Below are 11,956 nucleotides of genomic sequence, written 5' to 3' on the forward strand. Positions count from 1 at the left end.
TTTCTCTACATCAGCATTGTTTTAAAAATAAGATTTTATGACAAATCTATTAGTTTATAAACAATGACTGCACTGTTATCTAATACCTAAGCTTTGTAAAATATTACTTTAAGAAACCTGAGTCAAAGTATTGAATAAAATGTACTTCGTAGAAACCAACATATATCAACAACTTGTGACGAGCAAATTTTAATCAACTGAATGGCAAACCCTTAAAAATCCATGAAGAAAATTGGACAAATTTATTTGTTGTGTCTTGTTAATAAGTGTACAGGTCTATATCTACTTGATCAAACAATTCAGGAAATATCAATGTAGCATCAGGAATTGTATTGTATTTATTATACGACAAGCTATCGTAGCATGCATCAGTACAAACCTTCAGGCAGATGTCCACAGCTGGTCATGAATAAAAGGACAATTTTTTTCTTTTGTTTTATTACAATGAAATTAAACAATACAGAAAATCACATGAATTTAGTGGGTCAATTCTATAAACCCTGGAACAGAAGGAACTCTACATTAAATATGGTTACACAATCCAGATTTAGGTATACAACTAGATGACAACAGTTAAAGCCCTCACCAAACTATTGTTGGGGACATGAAGTCCAACAGCACTTGAAGTGCTGTGAAGGCATCATTTATGAACAGCAACATAAGGTTACAGAACTTGCCTTTAAAGATGGTATGTTCATGTAATTCCAGCGCCTTCACAATTTAACGAACCATATTTACTATACTTCACTTCTAAAAACCTAGATGAAACATGAAAAAGAAGCCATACAGTATAAATTGCAACATCAGGGAAAGTTCCGTTTTATTATTCTAAATAATTTTTCCCATGTAAAATAATGTCCAACAGTTCCTCGTATGTGGAAAGATTTTTCCCCTAAAAGTCACAACGAAGTTTTAATTGATGGAAGCTTGGCTATATTAACAGCACAAGATGAGAAAAGGTTTAATCTCCAAACCTATTAGAACGTTTGCAGTAGGCATCAGTAGCGGCCACCTTGCGACATTACAGGAGGTCTCATTCCCATTGGCGGTCTAGGAGGTCCACCTTGATAAGGAGGCACCATTGGGGGCCCTTGACCATATGGAGGCATTGCACCAGGAAGATACCCTGGCATGCCCTGGTGATGAGCACCATACTGACCTGAAAAGCAAAATTTGAAAGAATGAAGTTACATCTACATTAAGCAATATTGCTATTAGTTTATGTCACTTAATTCCACAATTAAATACATTGCATGAGCTTCCAACACAGCTTAATTTGTTATTACCATGAGGTGGGATTGGTGGTCTCATTCCTTGTTGCTGGGGGGGAATTCCTGGCTGTGGTGGCATCATACCTCCAATTGGTCCAACTGGTGGATTGCCCATAGATGCCTGCCCTGGTCGAGGGAGATTACGCTGGTATTTGGGTAACTGAGCTCTTCTTTCTTCCTATGAAGGGAAACACATGGAGGATATCGAATCAGTGCAAAATCAAAATAAGCTTCATTCTGAAACACAGATACAGTTGAGACACTATTCTCATGGCAGTAGTTAATTATAGTTCAAGGAAGTTCTAATGGATAAACTTTGGTAATCAAATCATATTAAGTGGATATCTATTCTAGGATATAAATTCAGTTTATGAAGTTCTGTATTAATTGCTATGTTAATAAAAGCGGGAATTAAATATAGAATTAGTAAATCACCTGAACTCTCAAAAATGAAGCACTCCAAATATTACAAAGGATAGGCTTTGAGAATTAAACTGTTTTAATCATGGTAAATCATATGGGAAGTTGAAAACTTTTACTTAAGTTGTAATCTTATCATAAAGAAAAGGCATGGGAAAATTATCTTTAACTTACCAAGGATATATCCTCATCTGGATGGATCAACTTACTGGTTGCGCTGGTTGTTGTAAGAGTAGCAGGCTTACTTGTTATAGAAGTAGCAGGTTTAACTGCAGTACTATTTGTTGTATTAGTGGTGGATGTTGTAGATTGTGTGTAAGCAGGGAATGTAGGTTTGGGTGGTTCTGTAGAAGTTACAGGTGCATTATTCAAAGGTTTGAAATCTGTACCAACTGGGCCTGGAACAGTCGCTTGAGCCTGTATTTAAAAATACAAAATTAAAAATATAAGTACATTATCTTTTAAATAAACTTCATAACGTTTTCATATAATGATACAGCTAAATTAACCCAAAATAAAAGTTCTATTTTATCACGAAAAAGGAGCCAACTAAAAATAAATAAATAAATCCTACAACACAAACATACTGCAAAGTTTGAGATGTCAAGAACAAATAGGAACAAACTATCTCCATCTGTCATTTTGTGTATTATACACCGTATAATAAGATGTTTGGTTTTTCAAAATAAAAACCAATTTCATCTAGGAATATCAGCTGAGATAAATTAGTATTCAAGCAGAATGTTTAAGGCTGAACCTCAGGATGTCAACTTTTATGTTAAATTTGTTTAAAATAATCCCTTGTATAAAAATACATTGATGTTCTGAGACATCTCAAATTTTCACTTGCAGTTTTCAATTTTCCTGTCCTACAACCCATGAAAGCTATATTTAAGTTCAATGGGAAAGTACAAGCTTGAAAGGCTTTATTTATGCACAACAAAAGAGCTCTTAGTTTCACATATGACAGAATGTTTTGGCAAGCAAACAGCACATTATTTTGAACTAATCACTGAACTCCAAAACAAGACTAGGTAAGTTGGGATTTAGCACATGATGCATTTAACATTTAACACGATGTATCAAGAGCAGCATAAATTAGAAAAAATAAACCATGCATCAAGTAAACCACTGCCCACTAAATGCACTTAACTGCTTTCATGCTCTCTTTTTAACCCTTTAGAACCACAATGTAGAATTTAAATTTTTTTATTACCCAATTATTATGCATGAATTCTCAGATTGTGCTGAACAACTAAACATAATCAGGAAACCACAATTATCTGACAATGTTTAGGCGGAAATTTTAAAGTATACATAACGGTTTAAAGGGTTAATTGGCAAAGCAATTTTTAACTGCAACTTCCTGCGTACTTGTGCTGTGCTAGGAAACAGAGCTTTAGAAGGTGCTGACAGTTCTGAATTGGATGAAGTTGTACTTGAGCTTGTGACAGGTGTCCCCATCTGTAGCACAAAAGAAAGGAAACAGTAAACAGTCTCCAAATGAATGCATAAAAATAACCAAGAGGGAAAAGCTCAGACTGACTTTTTTTGTATATGAATAGGGATGCGCATAAAATGTAACATGTTCTTTTGTTTTGAGCCTGAAACAAGCACCATGCATAAATTCTGACAAACTGTTCCAGGTGGGCTGTGGTTCAAAAAAAAGATGTTTCTGTTGTTCCATGCTTTGGCTAAAATATACTAGCAAGGATTCTGGACGATTTTACAGGATGAGAAGAAGGCTAGTGTGTATTGCCTTCTCTTCTTGTCCCTCCAGTAGCTCCCAACAAGACACACGTCACCAGCCCCACCTGTCTGTGGGTCCTTGAAGTCCCTGTCCTGCCTTTTTAAACCCTGCTTCCTATTAACAACAGTGTTTCCATCCTTATCTGGAACAAATAACAGCATTTCTTTCATTCCATTCTCAGACCAAACATACATGTTTTGGTTTGGACATGAACTACTCCAAACCAGATGTTTGGGGTAGCTTGTGAGTGAACCTTCTACATAGAACCCTACAGATTCTCTCTCTTGCAGAACTTCAAAAGTTCTGCTTGCAAGTCAACAGCTAAAAAAACAAAAACCTTCATTTACAATGCAAATAGAAGACATAACTCATCCATTCTCAATTCCGTTAAAGAGCTGGTACTACTTTAACTTGCAAAAATAATTGTTACTTTAGATTTTAAATAGTTAATATACCGTATGTAACAACTATTTTCTTCTCCAGTATCAACATATAATTTATTTTAAGTCAGTATAAAAAAATGCAGAACAGAATGTTCTGCTTTCTTCATTTTTATTCATTTTTATAAGAACAAAACACATTTTTAAGGATAATAAAATTGCTATTAAGTGGGTATTAAAATTATTTCCTGAATATGTGCTAAAGAAGACATTACTTATTCTCTTTACCTACCATCCCGCCCTCCCTTCTGAGTTTGGACTGACAGAAGTATTTACGTTCTTCGCAGAAAAACAAACAAACTAGATGTAAATAGGAAAACTTTGACAAGAATACAGCATATATAAAATGCAATACGAAGTATGAGATAATACCATTTGGCAATTTTGGTTGTTAACACACCACTGTTTCTGAACCGTAATTCACTATTTCAACATATATGAAAAGAAAGAAAATTAATGCACTGAAGCTTTTTGGCAATTAGATTTTCAAAAACTTACTTGTCCAGCACTAGGAAACAATGGTTTGGTAACTGGTGGTTGGGGACTTGGTGCTGCAATGACAGGAGCTGGTGGTCTATTAAGAACACCCGGACTAGTCACGGGCTGGGCTTGTGTCATTGGAGGCATTCCAGGGCGAGGACCAACAGGTGGCGGCATACCTGTAGCATAATGATTTCTGATTATGCTTTGGTGAAGATTTTGTTAATACCACAGTCAAGATCACAAACACTGACTTTCCGTCAGAGGGCTAACACATCAGACAAAGAAGCATTAAATGCAGAGATATACTTGGTAATGTTGTTTAGATTGAGTAGAACTGCTAGGTTTTTAGTTAAGGCAACTGATCTAAGGACCTGTTATATTGAGCAGATTGGGCTATCCTATAAAAATAATGCATTTGCCTGAATATTGATTTTATTTGCCACATATGCATTTTCTTTCATCTATTTTACCCTGGAATTAGATCCTGTCTTTTATCTTTGTTTTATATTTTTGATGATTGCAAGACTAATCAGTTTATCTACTTGATAACAAGGAGAAGAAGGTTTTGAGAACCTTCACTGGAAAGTCTATCCTGAATTCCTGAGAGACATGTCTTTTGTATGGGCCCAGTCACAGGAGGAGTACAAAGGATACTATCCCTGGCTGGGATTTAGATTCTGAATTCTGTTTTAAGAAATGCTTTTAACATATCAATTTTAATTTAATCACTGAAAAACTGTAATCTTTTATTTATTACAAGATAACATTTGGAGATAACATTTATTTATATAAAATATTTTTAGGCCTCCTTTAAGGGCAAACCCTTCCCAGGATGAGAATCTATCACATTTTCTAATTCCTTGGAAACAATGTTATTATTCTTTCACCCCATGGTTAAATGTATCTATTTTAAATTCTGAGAACATGCTGAAACTACTTGTATATTACAATGGCTTACAATATTACCCGAATAAAAATAACATAACATAAAGACAAATTGAGTAAACAATAAAATATGTAAATATACACTAAAACTATTAAACAATTCAAGCAGCGATAAGAATTTCCAAAAATATTTTATAGAGAAATGTTATAGAGAAATGCATGTACAAACTAGTCCTTATATTAATAGCACATTCTTGGAAGCAGTTCTTTGTTTTTGTTTTTTACCATTTTTGAAGGATCAAATTAACTTGAACATCAACATTTAATATAGGTTCTTTTGGAACTATTCCAAAGTCTTCAGCCAAAAGAAAAAGGGCTTTCATGTTTCAATCAAAAATGAAAGCTTATGGGTTAATAGAAATTTATCAGTCGACAGAGCAGGATGGGAAAAGCTCCTGTCTGCAGTCGCCATTGCCTGCACTTAAGACATTTTTGTTCCCGTGCACCCTCTTTCTAATTCCCATGAACAGCTGCTCTCTGTCCCTGTCTTTTACCCCAGAACTGTAGCAACCTTAGATCTAAATGAAAAAAAGTAAATAACTCTCACCACAATATGGATTCGTCATTCCTGACCTACCTGGTGGCATACCAGGCATGAGAGGTGGGATTCCTGGTCCTGGAGGCATCATCCCACCCATTGGCATCATCCTGTAAAATTGAAAGACTCTGATGAGACCTCTGAAAAAGAATGGTACTCTGAGGTATTAAAATGTCTTGAGGATTTTTACCAGCTGAGCAATGTAAATACCTGCCTTCAAATAACTTTGGCTATATCGGATTTTTAGCACACCTTCCTGCCTTAATTCAAATACAGTAGAGCTATCATAGTCCAACTCTTTTTGGGAAGAGTAGAGCTACCATCCAACTCTTTTTGGGAAGAAAAAGATAGAACGAAGCAACTGGCAGCATACCCCCCGTTTGGTCTAGAGTTAATGTGCTGGCCTAGAAACCAGAAGACCATGACTTCTAGTCCCGCCTTAGGCATGAAAGCCATCTGTGTAACTTTGGGCCAGTCACTCTCTCTCGGCACCCAACCCACCTCACATTTGAGTTAAAAATGTAAAAAATAACTGTCTACCTGCTTTACTTGATTTCAGTGTCCTTCCCATTCTCTTCTAGGTAATGACAGAACCCAGTAACACAGGAGATGAGTGGCTATCCCCCATTAATCTTACTTACAACTCAAAATACTATGAAAGTCTTAGCAGTTAGAAAAACTACATTGGAAAACACTACTGAACATTCCTGAAAGAATAAACAAGTGATGTCCTGACCAGTTAGGACAGGATTGCCAAATCACCAATTGTGCAGCTTGTAAAACAAAACCCCACAGGTGAACTAAATCAAATGAAAGCATAAAGCAGGCTGTTGCCTAAACATCGATCACACTTACCCAGGTGGCATTCCAGGCATGACTGGAGGCATTCCTGGCATCATTGGTGGAACACCTGCCATTAATGGTGGTATACCTAGAAGTCAGAATGTATATTAACTGGCCTGTAAATGAACAATCCATTTTTTTAGTGGGATAAACATATGTGAAACTCTTGACCATTTTCTTTAACCTATGAAGCCATGGAAAACTAACAATTACTACAGTCCATTGGATTTCGTCATTAGGTTTTCTAGTATTAATTTAACTGTTTATGAAATGCTCAAAACTACCATCTGCTCCCTGTATATTTTACCATGCTGAGATACCACTCTGTAAAGACAATCCAATTCTAAAAAGCAGGGGAACGCCTACTGACCACATTAACATGTTTTGTAGTAACCAAATCAAAAGTCTTGTAAGATAAATACCTATTTTTCACTTTTAAGAACACATTGAGAACTAAAAAAAAAGCTAGAAGAGTCTCTGAGGACAGATGGAAGCAAAAGACATTACTTCTCTAATTTAGATTTAATCCCCACTGAACATTTTCTGGTTCTTATATGTTAAGTAAGAAAATGATTAACATAGCTAAAATACAGTAAAACATCACTATGCTGATTCAAAATAATATTCTATTAAAGTCTTTCATATTAGTAAAAGAATTCTAAAACGGATGTAATTATTTCTACCTGTGTAACTACCTGGAGGAATTCCAGGTGCACCTGGCACAGGAGGTAAACCTGGCTGTGCCATTGGTGGTATATATCCCTGCTGTGGTTGCACAGGCTGTGCTTGAAATGAGGTGGAAGCTGAAGACTCATCATCGTCATATTCATCAGAATCATCTTGTTGTTTCTTTTTCTGGCTTTCTGCTAATAGTTTCAACATTCAGGTTAATGCTGTGTCACAATGCTGTGTTACAAAAAGTAACCATTCTTTTTAATATAATTATCATATTTCTATATTGTAAGATATTCCTGCACGAAAGAATAAATAATCACAAACATTTTGAGCAAGATCCTTTTCAAAACCATTTAAATACTTGTCTTCCCGCATTTCACAGCAAAATCAGCCCAACGCATCTGTTAGTGAAATCAAAACCAGTACATACTAAACATCTATTATGCCCATTTTTGGTGAGTTATTCCATGTGGGCAGCAAATAAAGCTGCAAAGAACATAACCCTGTTTTCCAAGAGGGCATTCATCACCACTATGCACCACTTTAACTGAATTCACCCATTTTGCTGTTGGTCATCCTCTCTTTCACCTGTCTGCATGACAGAGAGACAGACAGAGAGAGCAAGTGCCTCTGAGCAAGTGCCTCTCTCTGTCTCTGCAAATGGCAGAGGAGGTTGGGAGCCGCAGCAGAAGGCTCAAAGAGCCGCATGTGGCTCCGGAGCTGCGGGTTGCCGATCCGTGGTATAGGCATTTCATAGCATTCGAATATCTTATCCATGGCTTTCATAGCTGCTCTACCAAGTGCTAGCCTGAAGCAATTTTCTTCACTATTTGTTCCTTTACTGTTGATAGTTGATCTTAAAAGGCAGAAACTATTCACCACTTTGATATCTTCATTACCATTTCTAAGGTTGGTCGTTCTAACTGTGGTCATTAGTTTCATCTTCTTTATATTTAATCTTAGTCCCCTTTTTCCACTGGGCTCCTTCATTTTTATTATTAGAACCTGTAGATGCTTTGCATTTTCTGCTATGAGGGGTAGTATCATCAGCAAAGCAGAGGTTATTGATGCCTCCATTTTAAAACAAAGCTCATCTTATCCCAATCCAGATTCTACAATAAAGTTTTGCCAGCTTAAATTTATAATTTAATTAGTGATAAGCTTGCCTCATAAGATCAGATTAACTTTCATTCTTTTACCCTTCAATAAATTGATAAAAACTATTCTCCACTAAGCTAAAAGAATTAGTTTTAATTGGAGGATGGCAACTGAGACAATTTTATGTCATATACTTTTAATGCTTTACTACTGTAAGCCACTGAGAATTTTAAAATATATAAATTATTGTAATATCACTCCAGGTATAATCAATACTATTTTCAACATTATCCATGTCAATCCATGACTATTAGTCATATCAATTTCTACATTTTCCATGTAAATGTTTTTGAGTATGTTGCAGCAACACAACTACAAATACAATGAGACTGAATGGTCTCCCTAATCAAAGAGGGATCATGTTGCAAAGGTTCAGCATAAATATCATAGTGTTTCCATTTACCTTGAGTTTTTTGTTCAAGCAGCCTTCTCCTTTCATCCATGTCTTTTTCAGGAATGCCTTCCATACCATATATTTCCAGTTCAATATCAGTTCTTCCTGGTATTGCATTTGGAACAGCATCAATTGTTTCCTTATGTACCTTAAGAAAGAGAAATCCAAGCTAACGTAAACAGGACGTATATTAGAGACTATAACTATAGAGCTTTAAGTTTAGATGTCCATTTAGCTATGAAGCTTACCAGATTCAATCACAATATCTTAATTTAATGTTAAAATTAAAAGATAACCTTTTTCCTGGTTTAGCTACTACTAACACCAGGAAGAGCCATAGCTTCCTTAAGTTGCTATCAACAGTTAGAACAAACACGCTAACACTGTTGGTGTTCTCAAATCTTTTTCAATTGGGATTTGAATATTCTAGCTTTTGTTTTCTTGAACAATTCTGGAAATCTGCAAATCAATTCAAAAATGTTTGGGCCATATTCTAAAAGAAAAACAGAATCTACAGGTACCAAATCACGCCAGGATGGAACGTTCTACATAACTTGTCTTTCACTTTTATTAATAGATACTTTCAAAACTTTAGGTGACACCTCTCCATATATACCTATTATCAATTTTGCTTATTTTCTGATCAAATAACTCCAATCTTCTACTGATGCAGTCATTCTTATAATGTGGGTAATCTTCGACTTTAGCTGCTGTTATGATGAACCCCAAAAAAATATATACGATCTTGATTTGAAGTTCTGCTAACGCTCCATTCATATTTTGGACATTTGGCATTTACTTCCAGTTTCTGGCAAAAAATGCCCGCTGTGGACAATGGGTTTATTTAACAATCATGGTGAGTTGCTTAATAACCCATAGCAAAAAATGTTGTAGAATCAGATGGGCCACATAACCCACTTAACAACCAGCATGACCTAGGGCACTAACTCTGGGTTCTATTACAGTCATTAAGTCAAGGACTACTTGTACATCAAAGGCATTTGTGAATAACAAATTACTAAAGCTTTCATTTTCTTAAGAATGTAAAGATTATAAAACAAAAGCATATATAAACAATAACACAAATAATTCTATATATGAGGTTTATTATGGTACTTACCTGCATACAATGTATAGCTAAACCAGGCCCAGTATACAGTTTCTTATGACATATATGGCATTTAAAGTGCTTTGCTTTTTGGTGCTGAATAAGAATTTTCTCATCATCAAAATCCCTGTTACAATACCTATTCCACATTGTTAAAGAAGTCAAACATATAAGTTAAACTTAAGCCTATATGTTAGTCAACATTGCTATAATCAGTTTTAAAGAAAGCTATAAAGGTAACACATTTCTAATTAAATTTCAATTACTTTTATAAATCAGGATTTCACAAATCTGATACATTTTCTCATCAGGAAAGGCAACTTACAAAGTTACCAACTTATAAAGTGAGTCTAAAGGTTGAATCATGGCAACTAGACCAAACTTTGTTAATGTGAGATGTTTCACTGCTCATTCAAGCAACTTCATCAGTCAGAGCAAAACTGGCTAGGCAGAGTTAGAGAGTTGTTAGAATGCACCAACTCTTGCCAAATCAACTTCAGGGGTTTCTCCTCCAAATGGCTTGCAATGTGTCAATGAAGACTCAATCATCCAGGCCAAAGGTGTATAAAGTGACTATAACTCCCATGTTAAATGATAGGATGAGGAATTTTCAAGGTTAGAACCCCACAATTTTTTATGTGCTTAATAGCCAAGCATTGTTTACAATACTATTTTGCACATATGTTCTTTGCTCATACTACAGGGTTTGGGATAAGGGAATGCCCATGCTGACTCTCTTAACATACAGAAGTAACAATGTTGTTTCTCAACCTGTTCAACTGTACTGTTGGTTTTGCTTTTTTGAAAAAAAATGGACAGTCAGCTTATATTCAAGAGTCACCTTATCTGGGAAATGGATAGCATATAAATTTGTGTGTGTGTGTGTAAAGCTACCACAAAGGAAGAACAAAACTATCCAATACTTAATAAACGTCATGCCACTTTCTCAACTTAAGCTACCGAGAGGAAAAGAGAAATAAAATCTAGGTATCTGGCAAACATCCAGCAAACACAGGCTACAGTTTCGGCCTACTACTCCAGCACGATATCCATAATTTAACAAAATATGCCTTTTGTATCCATAAATATTAGGGCAAATAGTCGTAGGGCGTGAAGCTTAGCGACGGCAGCAGCCCATACTGTAAGAACGGAGATGCTGCTGAATAAAAACACGCACACACACAAAAAAAACCCCTAACCTATTTTCTCTTGAATACAGGTATACCATTTCTAATTTCCCAAATGGAGCAGGAACAAAGGGGGTGGGGCGTGAATCCCAAAAGGCGGCAGCTCTGAAGCTCTTTATGGCTCCGGCTCTGCAGCCGAAGAAATCCGGACGACTATTATATGGCAGTGAAAAGCGAGAGCTTTTCGAAACGTCTTTCCTGCCGTCGCCCCCTCCCCTCAATAAAACAGGCCGCCGAGGCGTTCCAACACCGGAGGAAAGAGGCCGCTACCCGAAGCAGGCCAGTCGGGCCTCCCTCCCGATTTGAAACGAGAGGCAGCGGCCCTCCGCGTCGAAAAGGATACCAGCACCAAGGCTTTAGCTGCTTCTTCTTCTTCCGACCCATGGCGGAAAGGCAACGGCTCGGCCGGCAAAAACCTCCAAAAACAGCGAATGTGTCGGAGCGCGACCGCCGACCGCGCGAACTCCCCTCTTCTCCGCTTCTCAGCCAGGCATAAAATGGCCGCTCCTCCGCCGAATCCCTCGCCGTCCCAAAATGCAACGCGGGGAGGGAGGGCACGTGTATGGTCGAGGAGACCTCACCAATTGTGACGTCACCCGTTCTTTCCCGGCATGCGGTGCAGCGGAAATTATCTTCTAGTCGATGCGCGCGTCTTGCCCGCGTGGGTTGGTTTTTGTGGGTGTTCTTTCCCCTTAACGATTCTTTTAAAACACTGAAGTTTTACTTCGGGAGAGAGATGCGCAG

The 11,956-nt window shown here is 36.9% G+C and overlaps 1 protein-coding gene across 3 annotated transcripts; it reads right to left on the reverse strand.

Annotated features, from left to right (window-relative positions):
* Window positions 1-306: 306 nt before the first annotated feature.
* On the reverse strand, window positions 307-11,733 carry ZNF207 (zinc finger protein 207). 3 transcript variants are annotated; one of them, XM_015824204.1, is made up of 11 exons: window positions 11,556-11,733; window positions 10,038-10,164; window positions 8,927-9,065; window positions 7,386-7,556; window positions 6,703-6,778; window positions 5,857-5,957; window positions 4,380-4,540; window positions 3,066-3,155; window positions 1,866-2,108; window positions 1,287-1,449; window positions 307-1,159 (listed from the first exon to the last, which is right to left on the reverse strand). In XM_015824204.1, exons 1-11 carry the CDS (start codon window positions 11,594-11,596, stop codon window positions 999-1,001), a joined length of 1,473 nt encoding a protein of 490 aa, XP_015679690.1. In that variant the 5' UTR covers window positions 11,597-11,733; the 3' UTR covers window positions 307-998. The 3 variants fall into 3 exon arrangements, with proteins under 3 accessions (XP_015679690.1, XP_015679689.1, XP_015679688.1); XM_015824203.1 differs by lacking the exon at window positions 3,066-3,155; XM_015824202.1 differs by lacking the exon at window positions 3,066-3,155 and having other exon boundaries at window positions 7,374-7,556.
* Window positions 11,734-11,956: the final 223 nt, after the last annotated feature.

The sequence above is a fragment of the Protobothrops mucrosquamatus genome, unplaced genomic scaffold (assembly GCF_001527695.2).
Source record: "Protobothrops mucrosquamatus isolate PMUCROS unplaced genomic scaffold, P.Mucros_1.0 scaffold2158, whole genome shotgun sequence".
NCBI lineage: Eukaryota > Metazoa > Chordata > Lepidosauria > Squamata > Viperidae > Protobothrops > Protobothrops mucrosquamatus.

Bases quoted from the DNA above. Each gene is read 5' to 3' on its own strand.
- ZNF207 (XM_015824204.1), bottom strand. From the start codon at position 11,596: ATGGGTCGGAAGAAGAAGAAGCAGCTAAAGCCTTGGTGCTG. The intron at 6,779-7,385 runs GTAGTTACACAG...TCTGACTTCTAG, and splicing joins TGCACCTGGAATTCCTCCAG to GTATACCACCATTAATGGCA. The intron at 2,109-3,065 runs GTACGCAGGAAG...TTTTAAATACAG, and splicing joins TGTTTCCTAGCACAGCACAA to GCTCAAGCGACTGTTCCAGG.